Here is an 18715-nt window from a genome sequence, read left to right as displayed (position 1 = left end):
GCTAGTTGTTCCTGGGGAAGGGAATGGTGCCACCTCCCCCAGGCTTTTATGGGTTCAAGGAACCCTGATAGTTTGGCCTCAATCTGTGGATCCATAAAGGTCCCTTACAGTTGATCATGTTATTACTTTAACAGTTGTTGTTGTGGGGTTTAACGCCATTTTTCAGCACAAGATAGGCTATACAAGGCGGCCAGTATTAATGGTGGAGGAAGAACCCAGGAAAACTCCGGAAAGAACCACCGACCCATGAGATGCTACTGGCAAGCTTTCACACATACCCACATAAGCCGAACCCGAAATTTGAACTCACGCAGACAGAGGTGAGATGGCAGTGTTCCATAACGGTGAATGCTTTAGACCACTCGGCCACTCTGGGCCCCCTACTTTAACAGTCTTAACATTAAAGATGTTATTACTTTAATGCAGAATCTTAACATTAATAATGTTATTACTTGAACATGGAGTCTTAAAATTATAATGTTATTACCTGAACACAGATTCTTAACATTATAGATAATGTTATTACTTCAACACAGAATCTTGACATTAATTATGATGTCACTACTTAAACACAGAATACTACCAATGACAGTGATGTCATTACTTTAATGTATAATCTTGGCACTAATAATGATGGCATTGCCATTACTATCATTGCCAGAAAAGTGATAATTATGTTGTGCCATTCACTACTGTAGGTAAGACAAGCTTTTAGTATTCAAAGAAAGATGTAAAATTCCACAAAGTTTTGACTATTTGAATAATATTGTTGTTACTTTGAGTTTTGTAGAAAAAATGAGTACTGTAAACAGTACATTTCTATGCCTACCATGTTAAGCTATTCTATATGAAACATTTCTCTTCATTCAGTCTCTGTGACCTTGACTTTTGATCTACTGAACCCAAAATTGATCACTGGCTTTCTCGTCTCAAATGCAAACCATCCATAAAGTTTTGGTCATGTTTTGTGGTATAGGGCTTCAGTTATTTTGCAGAAACTGTTTTCCTTCTTGAAGTCCCTCTGACATCGATCGCTGACATTTTAATCCCCAAATCAATGAGAGCATCTACTAAGTTTCTTGACAAACGAATATGTCATTCCAGTATTATACATATCTATTATTTTTGTAAATTTTGTTCATGACTGTAGATTGTGGTAATTCTCATAGCTAAGTTTTGTATGGTGGACTGTGCAGGATCCGTAAATAGGTGATTACATAGGTCTTTACAATTAATAATAATAATATTAATAAAAAAAGCTGTTTACAAGCTTGAATTTGTTACCCATTGGACAGGTCAGTCAGATGGGTTCTTAGAAGAACTGAGTTATTTCCCACTGAATATGTTAAGTCATGCGGGAGATTTGAAATATATCACATAGCAGTAATAGAAAAATGCATTTTTCACCTCTTATGCCTGTATAAAAGTGGCATGGGCTGGACAATTTTTTCATTTTTTTCTCTTGTGTTCTTGTTGCAACATCAAGTCTGCAGATATATATTTTGTTGCATTTATATATTATTGTAAAGAAAACATTTGTTTAGACTATTCACGGGAACTATAGAGTGCTCATTGGGCAAAAATATTATTCTAGGACTATTGTGATTTATTCAAAGGAACATGCAAACCTGTACATTTTAGAACTTTGATAATCAAATTATCTGTTATGTTTTACAAAACTTGCTGGTTTGCTCATTCTGTTACTTAATTTGTGACCAGAGAGTTGTAACACCAGTTTCAAATGCAAGCTATCCACAACATTTGGCTAAGCAGGTGATAAAGAACTCAAGATGCCATTTTTCTTCTTAGTCACTGTTACCCTGAACTTTGAACTTTTTGGCCCAAAAATCATTAATCATGGTGCCTTTCTTACCTCTAATGCAAGTTATTTACAATGTTTGGTAAAGGTATCTGGTATACAAGTCAAGATATTGTGTGGCAACAGTTTTCTTTTGTTCCATTCCAGTGTCCTTTACCTTGGACTTTTTCAACCAGAAATTATTTAGGTTTTGTTTCCTTGACCCATATGCAAGCTAATTACAAGCAAAACAGGTAACAAATGAATGGATGGACAGATGACATCATAAAATATGCTGTCTTATGTCAGGTGTATACAATAAATTTGGAATACTTGTCTGACCAATAAAGGAACATAATACATGTTCGTATGCAATTTTAAAAAGACTCCGATATGTAATCAATAATTTTATTTCTCTTGCTTTCAAGGTTCTATTTAAAAGCTGAAAATAAATTCCTCAAATTTTACCAGTATTTTTTGTGGGTCAAAACAGAATCATATCTCCTTAAATTATACAAATCTCTTTACCTGCCCCTTTGGGTGTGATGCCACTCCTGTCTTTGGGGTTGACAACCCAATAGTAGTACTTCAATGTATGCATTGTCTGCAGTACAGCACTTACACGGCGGATGTTGTTGTAGATTTGGGCATCATTTATAAAATCTGTTGCTAGGTAACAGTACAGCTTTGTCTGCACCTACAGATCAAAAGAAATGAAGAAGAATATTTAAAGTACTTCTTGCTTCTTTTTTGTTGCAGCCAAGAATATGATATGCAAAGTTTGTATGTTTCCATTACAACTTGGGGAGAATTTTTGAACACAAAGGTTCCTGACCAAGTGCTCCAGTAAATGTTTGAATTTCATAAATCATGATTGTTATTCTTTCATCATCCATAACAAAATTTTAAAATCTAGAAAGGAAACTCTGCAAAAACTGAGTTTATCTTATATGGTTGCTACATAATAAGATATATATTTTATCCAATTTTTTTTTTTTTTTTTTTGCACACTTAATCTCTTTTTAGCTATACACAAAATTGTGCAACTAGACCTTGTTTTGCATTCATCATCACTTATATCTGAGACAAATTGCAGGACATGACTGTTTACGGGGCGGAACTTCTGTTTTTTTAAAGCCCGGGTCCAAAAGAAAAGGTTTGAATCCATGTAACTTGTGTTTTAGTGGGGCCATTTCTGGGTTTTCTGGGTCCATGGGAACATGCTAATCTGAAATCTTATGGCTTTATTCCGGTGGGCTAGAAGTCAATTTACATTCAGCATTGGAAGCAGATCATCCTAGTTTTGCTCTGGTGCATTAGCCTCCTTACGTGAGATATTTAATTACCATTTATCTTTTCATACATCGTAACTCTGACAAGAAAAGTGAACAGTTTTCTTTCCTTTCTGGGATTGATCTTGTAATGCACAAAGTGTCTCATTCACTACATCCGGTAGTTGCACTTAAATTAGAAAATAGCAATTATGGACACAATTCAAGTATTTGTTGGGCTAAATGACGTCTCAAATGAGTAAGAGAGTGCAGTTTAATGCCATTCCTACTTTAACAAGGCTGAATGTGCAAGAGAAGCACAAAAAAAAGAAATACCAACCAATCTGTATATGAAACATGACTGTCCTACCAACCAATCTGTATATGAAACATGACTGTCCTACCAACCAATCTGTATATGAAACATGACTGTCCTACCAACCAATCTGTATATGAAACATGACTGTCCTACCAACCAATCTGTATATGAAACATGACTGTCCTACCAACCAATCTGTATATGAAACATGACTGTCCTACCAAAAGTACATGAAAATTGACTTGATTGTTGTTGTTGTTAAAGGGTTTAACGCCATTTTTCAGCACAAGATAGGCTATACATGGTGGCCAGTATAAATGGTGGAGGAAGAACCTGGGAAAATCCTGGAAAGAACCACCAACCCACGAGAAGCTACCGGCAAGCTTTCTTACATATTAACACTGGGCGAGCCAGAGACTCGAACCCACACAGACAGAGGTGAGATGGCAGTGATCCGTGATGGAGAGCGCTTTAGACCACTCGGCCACTAATGGCCCCGAAATTGGACTTGAAAGTAATAGCCAGCAAAATGGATGGACAGAAATGAGTAAAACTACATACTCCATGGTGGGGCCTTCAAATTTATTCAAATGATATTCAAGTTTGGAATCCAGATGCTTATATAATCTGGCCAGTTGCTGGTGAAAAACATGTGATTCACTGCCATGAGCTATTTTTAGATAGCTGAAATCCATATATACATGATTGTATTTTCATATTTTATGAGACACCATCTCATCATATATATATATATATATATATATATATATATATATATATATATATATATATATATATTTCTCGTGGGTCGGTGGTTCTTCCCTGGGTTTTCCAGGGTTCTTTCTCCACCAGTTATACTGGCCACCATGTATAGCCTATCTAGTGCTGAAAAATGGCGTTAAAACCCTACAACAACAACATATATATATATATATACACACACACACACATACCAACTTTATGTATGGATGGACTGAATTCATGAAGATTTTCTAAGGATCTTTGGGAGATCATGTAGAATCATCTTGATAGCATTAATCAAAAGCTTATATTTAGCACCACCTGGTGGCAGCCAAGGGTCATGGGGAACTAATGGGTAAAATTTTCTTCTCCCTCTCTCTCTTCATTCATTCGTTCGTTCGTATGTACGTACGTATGTACATACGTACATACATACATACATACATACATACATACATACATATTCTCTTCTTTCCCGAAAGACTCAATTTGGGAGGTAGCAAACTTATTTTCTAATGTTAATGTGATCATGGAATGTATTGGAAGGACAAATACTATTTTTGGAACTCAATCATGTATCCAACATAAATAACTGATGCAATCTGGCTTACAAATATGGTAATTTAAACTGGATGAATGTTGAGCAATTTGGTCATGTAAATATACTCCCATCCCATCTCATAAAGGAGGCAACTCTGCATTAGATAATGCACATATCTTTACTGAAAATATTTATGATAAAATGACTGGTCTACATGCACATCTTCTGTACTACGTTTCAGAGCAAGCCATTGAAAATCAAGACATTATTTACAAAATTCTGTCATATACTGCATTCATCTTTACACACACACACACACACACACACACCACCTGTAAGTAAAAAAGGGAAATAAAAACCGGGGGAGTACAACAAGCTGTTAATCTTTGGATGATAACTAAAATATGTGCCATGTTTTTACAGGGATCCATAAAATGCTGCATTAACATGTTCACAAGACTCTTGACTTGGACAGGGGAATTAACAAAAAATACAGAAGCATAGTGATTTGTCAATATGCACATCTTTCGATTATGACCATAACATGTCAATATGCACATCTTTCGATTATGACCATAACATGTTGTTGTTGTTGTTGTTGTTGTTGTAGGGCTTAACGCCATTTTTCAGCACGCGATTGGCTATACATGGCGGCCAGTATTAATGGTGGAGGAAGAACCCGGGAAAACCCTGGAAAGAACCACCGACCCACGAGAAGCTACTGGCAGGCTTTCTCACATACCCACATTAGCCGAATCCGAGACTCGAACCCACACAGACAGAGGTGAGATGGCAGTGATCCGTAACGGAGAGCGCTTTAGACCACTCGGCCACTCGGGGCCCCTACCATAACATGTCAATATGCACATCTTTCGATTATGACCATAACATGTCACTATGCACATCTGTAGATGATGATCATAACATGTCAATATGCACATATGTAGATGCTGACCATAACATGTCAATATGCACATCTGTAGATGATGACCATAACATGTCAATATGCACATCTGTAGATGCTGACCATAACATGTCAATATGCATATCTGTAGATGATGACCATAACATGTCAATATGCACATCTGTAGATGATGACCATAACATGTCAAAAGTTTCATGTTGATCGACTAACAACTATTAGACTTTATGCATGCAAAAAATTCTATTCATCCAGCTGTAAGACAAAAACTTTTATAATAATTACAGAAGCAAAGTGATTTTTCAATTTGAAGAAATATTTTTTAAATTTTTCAGCAATAAATATTAACTGGAGAACTAGCTGCATTCTCAAGATGTGTGACAGATGGGTGGACATGAGGAGTCCTTTATACTCTATTGCCTCTAAAAGTACGGGAATAAAAACATACTGTTCATGAAAACTTGAAATATTAATTGCCATACCTCTATGGAAGAGTGAATCCAAAGTGCTGGGTTGAAAAGAATATGATCAAAAAGTTGTTTCAGAAGGGATGCTCCTGTGGGAAACTGGACTAAAAACTCTGTCAGCTTCAGGAATGCTTCTAACACTGCTGGTGTTATATGGTCCCGAGAGGCCTATAAAAGATATTATTGTAAAAAAGAAAAACAAGAGTCCCTTGAAGGGACTGATGCTCTACTGTGCAAAAGGAATTTCCAGGAATTCAAGATAAGGTCATTATCTTCTTTCTAACTCCTGAATGTTGAAACCATCTCAGCAATGATAAGGTTTTAAAATTAGCTCCTGTGGCACAAATATTGGATGCCAGATTGGCAGCATTTTCTATTCGAAAAAGTTGATATCATCTGATGTCTTTTCGTGAAGACCCCATGTCATAATGATCATCTATCTATTCAAAAAGTGTAGTGACAGATTTTCACAACAGCTGTCATTGCAGCCATACTGGACGTAAGACTGACACCAATTAACTTAGAACCAACTCAATATAATAAGAAGTCTATTGCTGACAACTCCATCTTTATATAGCCATATGGAAGTTAACAATATTTTCAAAGATATCCATATTAAGGGTTGGTCATTTTCATTTATGACCAAGTAGGCATATTAAAAACTTCCGATGAAAGCCCTACTTTAAGATTTTCAAGATGGCCACATATTGGTCATCAGATCAGCACCATGTTAATTTAAGATCAACAAAGCATTAAGAGAAGTCTTTAAATGAAAGCTTGTGACGATATGACCATTGATTCAGGTAAATGAGTGATAACACCATTTTCAAGCTGACCACTGTGACAGCCATATTAGACCCCAGGTTAGACCAAGTTGACATCATAAAGAAGTCTTTTCATGAATAATCCCATGTCAATATAACTTTTGACTCAGGAGGAGTATCAATGACAAAGTTTTAAAGATGGCTGTTGTAATGGACATAGTGGTCTTCAGATTGGTATCATTTTTATTGTTTAGGACTAAGTAGATATCATAAGAAGTCGTCTAGTGAAAAGGTCATGCTGATACAACCATCCATTCTGCAAGAGTCGCAACAACAAGATTTTCAAGATGACCATTGTGTAATGGCCGTATTGGATGTCAGATCAGCATATTGTTCATTTAAGACCAACTGGGCATCATACAAATTTGGTAGTTTAGGAGGGTTATTGATAACAAAATTGTGCTAACAGACAGACAAATGATGGACAACAGACTATGCTCTATTGGTCTATTACCAGTAACCTCAAATCAAAGTTAAAACAGTTATTATGTTCCATTTTGTAACATAATGAATAAATTCTCATTGATGGCAACATAGGTTTACTCTAAACAACTGTAGACACAATACACATGTTATGCAAGTTCAATCTATTCATAAGTCAATGAACATTTTACAGAATTTAACAAGGAAGCAATGTAATTTCTCTGAAGGAGGTGTGGAGGAAATGTAGTATAAAAAAATGTGTAACCTTTTCTAAGAGATGTCCTATCACCAGGAATCCTTTGTTTTGTATCATCTGCTGTTGAACTGTCACAGAGCCTTCAATCAGATTATACAGAAGGTGCAGAAGGCTGGCACTGTATAGCAAGAAAACAAGATTGATAACTATCACAGAAATAAAGAATAATTTTATAATTATACTTACAAATGAATTATCATGGGTGGCCTTTGCATAAAACATTTCTATGATATACCATCCCAAGGTTTATGGATGAGTATACTGTGCAATTTTGGTGTTCACATAGTCCTTAATCTTATTAAAGAAATATTCATGAATGCTTATAAAACTATTTACTATGGTTAGCTAATTCAACTAGAATTTAATTGCATTTTTAGTAAAAAAGTTAAGACAAGGAGCTGGTCACAGCCGATATGTGGAACCTGTCTCACTCTTAATAAATTAGTGTTGTAACAGGACCCTGTGACCAACTGTAACTGGCAACAAAAAACTTTAACTTTGAGTTATGTATAGACTGGGTGCCATACAACTGTAGCTGACAGACCAACCACATAAAAAACTTTAACACTGAGGTGTGGATGGATGGATGGACATACAAGTATAACTGGGAGACTGACAACATAAAAAGAAATTAACACTGAGGAATTGATGGATGGCCATACAAATGTAACTCAGACTGACCACATAAAAACATTGTGATAGGGACAGATGGATGCACATAAAAAGCTTTAATATTGTGGTATGAACAGATGGATGAATATGCACAAAGACACCAAGGTGATTTTTTGTTCTGAGCTTCTATCTAAAACGGACTCTACAAAAATAAAGCCTGGATATAAAATCTGAGAGCTGGTAGGACCAACAAATACCTATATCTACCAAACAAATTCATCTTTTCTAACATGTAACCTCGTTACTGAATAATAACTTTCTTGTTGCAAGATCTCTGCTTCATAAATGGATACTTCTTCTCTAGTACATTACTGTAAACTATCTTCATGACCACATCTCCCGAGTTTGTTTTTCATGCTGCTTTTTCCAACTAACACATAAACCCAATAACAAACACTAGAATGTTAAATGTTCCACATAATAAAGCTGAACATATTCCATCATCACCATTGCCTTTCTAATCTATTTAATCTTTGGAAAAAGTTTTTTTATTATTATTCATCTGAGATCTGAAATACTGCTGTTCTTTTTTCATTCTGTCCAGTACAACTTCATCTTAATAATGCTGTGCTTGAACATGGAATCATGTAATAGACACTTACTAGACAGTCTAATACATTTTGCTTCTCTCACTGAATAGGTTGTTTTCCTTCATTTCAGATCCCATTTTCTAGATAGACCTACATATAAGCCAACTGTTTATCCCTAATGTTTTCTAGATAGACCTACATATGAGCCGACTGTTTATCCTTAATGTTTTCTAGATAGACCTACATATGAGCCAACTGCTTATCCCTAATGTTTTCTAGATAGACCTACATATGAGCCAACTGTTTATCCCTATGTTTTCTAGATAGACCTATGTATGAGCCGACTGTTTATCCTTAATGTTTTCTAGATAGACCTACATATGAGCCAACTGTTTATCCCTATGTTTTCTAGATAGACCTATGTATGAGCCGACTGTTTATCCTTAATGTTTTCTAGATAGACCTACGTATGAGCCGACTGTTTATCCCTAATGTTTTCTAGATAGACCTACGTATGAGCCGACTGTTTGTCCCTAATGTATTCTAGATAGACCTACATATGAGCCGACTGTTTATCCCTAATGTATTCTAGATAGACCTACATATGAGCCGACTGTTTATCCCTAATGTTTTCTAGATAGACCTACATATGAGCCGACTGTTTATCCCTAATGTTTTCTGATTTAAGCATCTTAAGGTAATTAATGTGCTAATTACATCTTTTTGACAACTTCTGTACATGTGTAATTCAGAACTTGAAATGTGTTCATGGAATACAGTAGCCCTACCACAATGCTTTAAATGACCTAGGTGTGATGGCTGGATGGATGAAGGTAACACTATGTGTGCCAACATGTCATGGTAAGGCATAACAAATTTCTCTTGGATGTTAGAAAAATAAGTTGGGTAGAAAAAACAAATAATTTAAATGTGAATACAGATGATTTGGTAGGTTCCAATGATATTAATTTACATAAGATCAAATAAAAGATAATGGCTCTAGAGATATTGCCATCATATGGGCCTTTATGCTATTATAAACATAAAGCTGTAAATAACTGTGGCATTATTTTTTAAATTGTCTTTACTTTACCTTCTGAAAATTTACATTAACATTTGAAACATTGTTGGACGAATTATTGTAGTGATTTCCATTTAAAAACATTTCCACTGTTCCAGTATTCCCATCAGTGGAAATATCTCTAAGGAAGAGAACTACTATAAGTAAATAGTTTACATAGATTTGAGTTGCCTCCCTTATAACTCTTACTGCTATTATAAACTATACAAGACTAAACACTATTCCAAAACTTACCAGATTGTGTTATCAATGACACTTTCTGCTCTTGGTTCCCTTTTAACTGGACTGTCCAATTGAGCAAATAATGAAAATAAAACCTGAAATTGAAAACAAACTCTGGAGTAAACAATTGTTTACATTAGTGGTTAAAAAAATACTGAATACTAGAAGTGTCTATCAGTGTACAAATCTTTACATTTTAATATACATATCTAACAAAGCATTCAAGTTTTTGGCCCCTTTTACAACTTGAATTTGTGACACTTATGCACTTATGAAATTTAAAAGCAATGGAAATTTGAATAATTATAAACAATGATCAAAAAGTATCATTTCAAGTTTAAGTTAAAACCTGAACTTGCATGACTTTTAATGAATACTTGAACCCTACAATAGCTATTTTTTTACACAAATGAAAAGTTTATCATTTATGTCCTATAAAGGCATATTTTTAACTTTAGCAAGTTATGTTTTAGCAATTGCAGGGTGTAATGTGGTTATAATACAGAAGGAAAGATATTCTGTTGGAATTTATTTTCCTATCTAGTTTCATGGCCAATAAATCACTACAATTTCTCTACCACTATAGATAATACCTGATGCATGGTTAACTGATGTACTGTGCTGCCAGGCAACAAAAGCTGATAAATTAAAGAATGTCACACAGGTGCCATTTTCCTAATAAATGTTCAACATTTAATTGTCTGGCATTTCATACTATCTGTTGCTCATGTATTAATCTTTAAAAAAAATAACTAGCTTGAACCGTAATTATAAAGAGGAATACAAAACTATCCTGTTGTTGTTACAGAAGTTGGTAATTTTAATTTTTTAATTTTTAGAGATGATGAACAAACCTTGTTCAATATGAAAAATGGTCTCAATTGTTATGTGCAACACATAATTAAGAAAAGCAACATGTAACAATGTGTCAAGTAATTGGGAATGAAGTCATGCCACCATTTAAAGGCAATGTAAAATAAACCATCAAATGTAAGTTACAGTAACCCAGTTTAGGTGCATAAAACAACTCCATTTCAAGATGCACATACTCTCTAAGTTTGGTCTAGCATTACAGTCTACATAAGAGGACAAAGCAAGGACAGACAGAAGGATACATGAATCCGCACACTGATGAATGGAGTCACGATGGGAATCCAATATACCACCAACCCAACTGGGGGTAAAAATAACTTAAATTTACTAAACCTACCTGAACACCACCTAGGGAATGTAATGTGCTGTTTATGGAATGTGTAATAACTGCTTTGACATCCTGAAAAATAAGAGAATTTTAGAGTAAGTTTATGTTCAAACATGTCCTTCCTGAGCTGATATTCCTGATATTCAATTTTCCAAATTGCTAGCTAATATGGTCAATTATGTGGAAAGCTGTCATGTTTGTGAATCCCACTTTCAGGTTTATTATTTGACTTTTAACGAAATCTTGAAGACAAAATTATAACATCGTATATGATGAAAATGAAAATGTTCGCACCCACCTTACTACAATCGCTGTCTGAAACTGATACCCATAGCTTTCTATGTGTTACTGCTCATGTGATAAAAATGAGCTCTAATTATATTTTATCATCGGTAAACTCTATTTGAGACAGAAACTCACTCCACCAAATGATTTTCTTCAGAAATTTATCAAACAAGGTCAGGCCGCATTTAGAACCCATTATCAAAGCACTGCTATAGAATGTGGGACCCTAACCCCAAAGTTAAAAGTCTGAGTAAGTATGTTGCTTCATAATAGTTCAGGGGCCCCAAGTGGCCGAGTGGTCTAAAGCGCACTCTGTTACGGATCACTGCCATCTCACCTCTGTCTGCGTGGGTTCGAGTCTCGGATTCGGCTAATGTGGGTATGTGAGAAAGCTTGCCAGTAGCTTCTCATGGGTCGGTGGTTCTTTCCGTGGTTTTCCCGGGTTCTTCCTCCACCATTAATACTGGCCGCCACGTATAGCCTATCGTGTGCTGAAAAATGGTGTTAAACCCTACAACAACAACATCATAATAGTTCATCCCAAGTAGAAATAGCTCTTATCAAGGAGTTTATGAAATAAAAGCAAACGAAAAACAATGCAAATTTTCTATGAATGGGACCTTGACCACTAGATGTAAGAAGTGAGTCACAAACAAAAAATAACTGTATTTGATACATAATGATCCATTTCTAGCATGCATGGAGTTCATCAAGAGAGACAACTCTAGCTCCCAACCATTGTGAAATTACTTATCACTGAAGAGCAGACAGAGTGAGTAACCTTTAAGAACCCTTGATACATTTTGTTTATGAGAAAACAATACAGTACACTTATTGATAACAACAACAACAATAATAATAATAATGATCTGCAGTAGTGGTGACTCTTCTTGCTGCTGCTACGGTTTTTCTCTATCATTTATTATTTGACTATTTAGGGAATGGATTGTCTGTTTTTTTTATGCAATCTTCTTGACTGACTGCTGTTATTTCATCATAGTATTCTTCCACATAGATAATATGATTTTGAACCAACTGCAGCAATGTAACAGAAAAATACATCGGGTTCATCCTCTAATTTTATCTTCTGGAAGGTGACTAGTTTGGCTTAATGATGGTAGTAAAAGTAAATCTGTTTGAAGTCATACCTGAGACATCATGGCATGCGGAGTGTGTACAAAATAGGACACATTGCTCTTTGGTGAGGATTCCAAGCAGAGTTGACTGTCACAGGCTATTGGGTTGTACATAAACACAATGCTAGATGTAAGTTTCCCATCATACAAAAGCTGAAAATAAATTAAGCAAGAACAACTGCAGTTGTTACCAAATGATACCAATGATAAATCATCTTTACATAAACTTTACAAAAAGACCATATCACACAGTTCTTTAAAGCACAAGTCAAAAAATGAAAGAATCCAGGTTAAATTCATGAATAAAAGATACATCAAAATATTGTTGTTCTTGTTGTTGAAAACAAGCATATACTATATATGATTGCTTATAACCTGAGTCAAACCACAAACAGAAAAGATACCTAATTATATCATCCATTTAGCAATCAAAGGGTTGTAAAATTATACATTCAATACTTGTCATTAAGTTGAGTCAGACTACAAACAACATAGCTCCTGATCTGCTGTAGCATAATGTGACTGCAGATCAGGATCTAACAAGAGGCTTAAGTGGACCCAACACTACTCACCTAGCAATAATCTAACAGTTCACCAATTCACTATGTAGGCTTATGTAATACTGTGTGAACACAATCTAATGACAGTATCCACAAAATTATTATTATCTTGGATTGGCCTATTTTACTGTATTGTGATAAAAATTTGTTCTAAAGATAACAGCATGATTAATATTCACATTCTCTCTCATAACTGAAGTCATCTGAGATCTTGAAAGAAATCTATTTACCAAGTTCCTTAGAAACTGGATGAGCAACAACAAACTCAGCCAATCAGATGCAAGATATGTCAGCAATATGTGCTGATCTCACTTAATAAGGAACCAGTCTGTGACAATGATAGCATAAGCTTAGGGTGGTGCAAAGAGTGGTAAAGCTTAACCAATCCAATAACATGTTAACTCTTTACCATGTGGCAAACCCCAATTAAATTCATCCAATATCTTGACAATATACTGCATGACAATTCAATTAAGTTTGATACAAATTTGATCAGAAATATAGTTGCTAGTTTGTTGACAAGCTCAGCCAATCGGATGCAAGGTCACGCCACATAACGTGCATCGATTTCACTAATAATGATATTACCGTATTTATCGCATATGTTGGGACACGATAAAATAATTATTTTTTTTCCTGTCCCAGAACTTATGGTGAAACATTTTTTCACTTTGGTCATATGTCCCAAGACTTAAGAACGAAATAAATTGGTATTGCATTTTTGCTCCCCCCCCCAACTGCATGTCGCAATAAAATAGATAAATAAAACGCTTAATTGATTATAAAAAGAAAGAAACTAACCTTGTGTTGTTATCATTTATTCCTTTTTTTCAACATGAGCATTAAAGAATAAAACATTTCCACGAAATCCGGATAAACAGCGTACGCTTCCATACTGTAGCATGTATCAATTATGTCCAATACCACACACCATGTTGTTCATTGACATGAACACTGAGAAACAACTGTAGGTGGTTGTGCTCAAAGGTTTGAACATGTTATCCAACTGAAAACTGGAGCCAACAAAATCGCATACAAGAGGGAATAGTCAACTGATATCTTGAAGACGCCATTCACGCATGACACGGTGTTGGGTGCAAAATAATCAAGATTGAATTATATCCAGGTCTACTGTATGACAATATCTCGCCAAAACAAATCATCATTTGAAAACACATTCACTTTAGTACAAGTGACAGTCTTTTCACCAGCTAGGGTTACATAATTATCCTTACTATAACAAGCACACATAAGCCCTGGTGGTGAATAAACACGACTGGCAGGAAGCAGTTAACTCCTTCTTTGAACCTACCAACAGGACATCAAAGACAAAAGGTTATTTTTATTACAAAGCAGGCAATCTCAGAAGCCGACACCGGTTACTTTATTTTGTAAAGGATATCAATACAAAGATTATTTTATTGCAAAGCAAGCCGACATTGGAAGTTGACTATGGATTCTGTGATTTAAGCCGATTTTTTTTTTTGAATATACAAAGACAGCCGAGATATGGAAGCATACTTGGGTTCCTTTTCAACAGTATTCACAGGAATTTTGAAAATAAATTGAAACAATGGAACAAATTTCAAAGTGACACAATATACTGCTTTGTGCACAGATGTCGATGACCCAGCATCACCCAGAATATTTCAAGAAAATAAAATCATGTGATGAATTCGTTAAGGCCAGAAGAGAACTATACTGTATGCCAGTATCTCGTAAATAAAAAACATTATTTTAAAACACATTCACTTGAGTGCAAACGACAATCTTTTCGCCAGCGTGGGTTACAGAAGTATCATTAATATTTACCCGGAGACATCAGTACACCTTTGTATTAATTATTACTGAAGATGCCAAGCACATATAAGCCCTGGTGGTAAATAAACACAACTGGCAGCCAGCAGTAAACTTCTTTGAACTTGCCGACAGGACATCAAAGACAAAGGTTATTTTTATTACAAAGCAAGCAGACGTTGGAAGCTGACTTTGGACTCGGAAGCCGATTTTTTTTAAAGGATATCAATACAATGATTATTTTATTGCAAAGCAAGCTGACCTCAGATGCTGACTACTGGATTCTTTTAAGTGTGCCGATTTATTTTTTTAGCTTTGAATATACAAAGACGGCCGTGATATGGAAGCTTACTTTGGTTCCTTTTCAACAGTATTCACAAAAGTTTGACAATAAAGTAAAACAATGGAACAGTTTTTAAAGTTGCACAATATAGTGCTTCGTGCGTGAACATCAATGACCCAGCATCATCCAGAAGATTTGGAGAAAATAAAATCACATGATGAATTCGTGATGGCCAGAAGAGAAACAGATCATTTCGCCGACAATATGATCATTAACATGGATGAAACTCTAGTGTACTTTGATCGCATTCCTGGATGGACTGACGATAAGATGGGCATCAAAAGTGTGAGAATTAGCAAGACTAGTGCAGATTTGAAAAAAATCTTCCTTTTGTTCTTGCAGTTTCCACTTCAGGTGGTGTGTTGCCTCCAACAATTTTTCACTGTATGAGAAAGTTAAAAAAGTTATCATGTACCAAAATAATAGACCGTACGTGTGCAGGAGAAGGGTTGTGTTGATGAGATGCTACTGCAGGGGATTAGAGTTTTATCTCAAGTACAGTTTTATATTTAAAAAATAAAATTTCAGTTGGATTGCAATTTCCGACATGTAATTTTCGAATGATTTAAAAGGTGTCCCATAACTTACGACTTGAAAAAAACGATGTGTCCCAGAACATACAGTGCACAAAAAAATTACTTTTAAAATTAATGTATGGTGTCCCAACAAATACAGTGTCCAAACATAGGCGGTAAATACGGTATGCCACATTCTAGGTCCATTGACCAAGTCTGATCAAATTTCTTTTAAAAATGCAGTCTCTAGAACGGTTGAAAAAAAATATCCTTATCAGGTGAAAGCCCACATCATAATTATATATACAGTCAGGTTCTCAGTCACAATAAGAATCACCCAACATCCTGATATTAGTCTATTTACCAAGTCTAATTCAACTTGACTACTAAATATGGTCTATCAAGTGGTAAGCAGCTCAGCCAATCATATGGAAGATCACATCAATAATATGTGTAACTTTTAATTATAACAACAGGCCCTGGCAGGTCTGATATCACTCACCTGGTTTACCTCAACAGATGACCTTTTCACTTAGCAGGGTTAAGAACAACTTCTATAACTGTCTACCAAACTTTACAGCAAACAGATTTTACCTCTTTTACCATATCCTCATAAATTCTTTGTAGACATGCAGCATAATTTAAAAGCACAAACGTTGATGATAAAAACAAATACTGAAATTTTAAAAAAAATCAGATTAGAAATATGGCTTTCAGAAGGATAACAAGCTCAGCCAATCAGATGCAAGATCACCTCATTAGTATGCAGGAAATCTCACTCAGATTCAAATCATCCAGATCCTAATGATTTAAGCATATATTCCAAGCTCAATAAAAACAGGATGAAAACTATGGCCTCCAAAGTGATGCAATATCACCTCACTAATTGCATAAATCTTTGCCGTTATCAATTTCATCTAAGATCATAATATTATAAGCATATATTCAATGTTTCATTAAAATCAGACTCCAAATATGGCTTACAGAGTAGCAACAAAGTGGATCAATGAGGTGCATGATCACCTCATTAATATGCAGAAATCTAGGTCAATGTCAAACTCATTGTGATTTTGATGATATGAACTCATATTCTAACTTTTATTCAAATCAGAGCAGAAACATGGACTCAAGAATGGTAACAACTAATTCTGTTGATGGATGAATGATGCAAGACACACAAAGGCATAGGGCTATACCACAAACTCAATGGGCCTTATGGCCTGGGGAGCTAAAGACCAGCCTACTAGGCCAGTGACCAATAAACTGAAAAAAAATTTGCTTATCTTAAAATGATACATTTATTCACCTATTCAATGGGTTTCAAAGCATTGCCGACAAAGAACACACTTGTCCATTGGAACTACAGTATTTCAGTCACAGAATTCCCTTGCCCAATGGGCACAGAGTATTCCAAACACAGAATGCCCTTATCCAATAACCTTATTCTAGTCACAGAATTCCCTTGCTCAATGGGAATAGAGTATTCCAGACACAGAATGCCCTGATCCAATGGGCTAACAGTATTCCAGTCAAAGAATTCCCTTGCCAAATGAGCATACAGTATTCCAGACTCTGAATTCCCTTGCCCAATGGGCATAGAGTATTCCAGTCAGAGAATGTCCTTGCCCAGTGGGCATAATTTATTCCAGACTAGGCAATTTTGATAAAAAGTAGCATAATTCTAGAAAAGATTATTAACAAATCTAACAACTAAATGATATATGCACATCATTTGATCATGACAATTATGTCTGTAAGTTTCAAAACAATATAAATCTGCCTCCATGTGTAGACAGAAATGGATGGTCATGTTGACAAGTGGAGAAATAGATAATCTATTCATTAATTCTTAATGTATTCATAGCAAGAGAATTAAAAAGAATACACTTCTGTATTTACGATCACACTTACTTTTGCATTAGTATCACCCAGCTTCTTGATACTTTCATTTTCAAATCTGAATTGACTCTGAAAAATAGAACATGCCAGCTGGTTAATCGGTGTTTAAATTCAACAAGGGTAGCACAAAATTTGTTGTGATCCTGAAAGAGCTTTTAAATTCCAGTAGTAATTTTGGAACATTCTAACACAAAAATATTACAAATGTGTAATATAAAAATGGAGTGACTTCGAAATCAAATCATTTTATTATTAAAAAAACAAAGAGAACAAAATGCTACTTCAATACAGTTCTTGGTGTTGATTGCCAATAGTGCAAAAGTCCCATCAAAGCAGTAGCAGAAATGGTGTAGGGGTGACGATGAAGGCCCAAAGAGGTTTTGGCACCCCAGGATCTCTGGCACCCAATGTTTTGGTGCCCCACGACCCTCTGGCACCCAGGGCAACCACCCCTGCTGTGTCCCCCCCATTAGTATGCTACTACATCCAGGATGTGATGTCATTCAGCAGATCATAACTGGCAAATACTCCCCATTTTTTAACAAAGTCTGTTGCAAAACAAAGTTTATATGTTGTCATATGCTATCACTCCATTCCCACAAAAGAAACATACACAAGTTGAACACCTGGCATTTTTATACCATATATACCAATGTTAAACTGGTATAGTTACCGGTCAAAATTCCTTCTTATCACAAGCCAGTTTCAGGGTTTTAATGATTAACAAGCCTGTACTGCTGTTGCAAAACAAAAGACAATTTCGCCAACTATCAACATAGGAGACACCGAAACATCAAGCTTTCCAATGAGTGGAAAGTTTTGTTTGTTCAGATAAAACACAAAACTAAAATTGACTGATGTTGATCTTAGTTGATCTCTATGAGAATTTTAGCCTTTATTATTACCACTCTT

The 18715-nt window shown here is 35.4% G+C and overlaps 1 protein-coding gene across 4 annotated transcripts in view; it reads right to left on the bottom strand.

Annotated features, from left to right (window-relative positions):
- The window catches only part of LOC149798288 (neurobeachin-like), a 561888-nt gene that overhangs the window by 472161 nt on the left and 71012 nt on the right, over nt 1-18715 (bottom strand). For all 4 annotated transcript variants that reach the window (XM_089963438.1, XM_089963435.1, XM_089963437.1 and 1 more), the window contains exons 10-16: nt 17816-17872; nt 12702-12842; nt 11278-11340; nt 10080-10162; nt 7572-7680; nt 6075-6227; nt 2327-2495 (exon numbers count right to left, since the gene is read on the bottom strand). In XM_089963438.1, the coding sequence (XP_089819564.1) occupies nt 2327-2495; nt 6075-6227; nt 7572-7680; nt 10080-10162; nt 11278-11340; nt 12702-12842; nt 17816-17872 (775 nt within the window). The remainder of the gene's footprint in view (nt 1-2326; nt 2496-6074; nt 6228-7571; nt 7681-10079; nt 10163-11277; nt 11341-12701; nt 12843-17815; nt 17873-18715) is intronic.

This window comes from Sinohyriopsis cumingii, chromosome 6 (genome assembly GCF_028554795.1).
Source record: "Sinohyriopsis cumingii isolate HCF-2022 chromosome 6, ASM2855479v2, whole genome shotgun sequence".
Lineage (NCBI taxonomy): Eukaryota > Metazoa > Mollusca > Bivalvia > Unionida > Unionidae > Sinohyriopsis > Sinohyriopsis cumingii.
The sequence above is the reverse complement of the archived record's forward strand: the minus strand, read 5'-3'. Positions and strand labels throughout refer to the sequence as shown.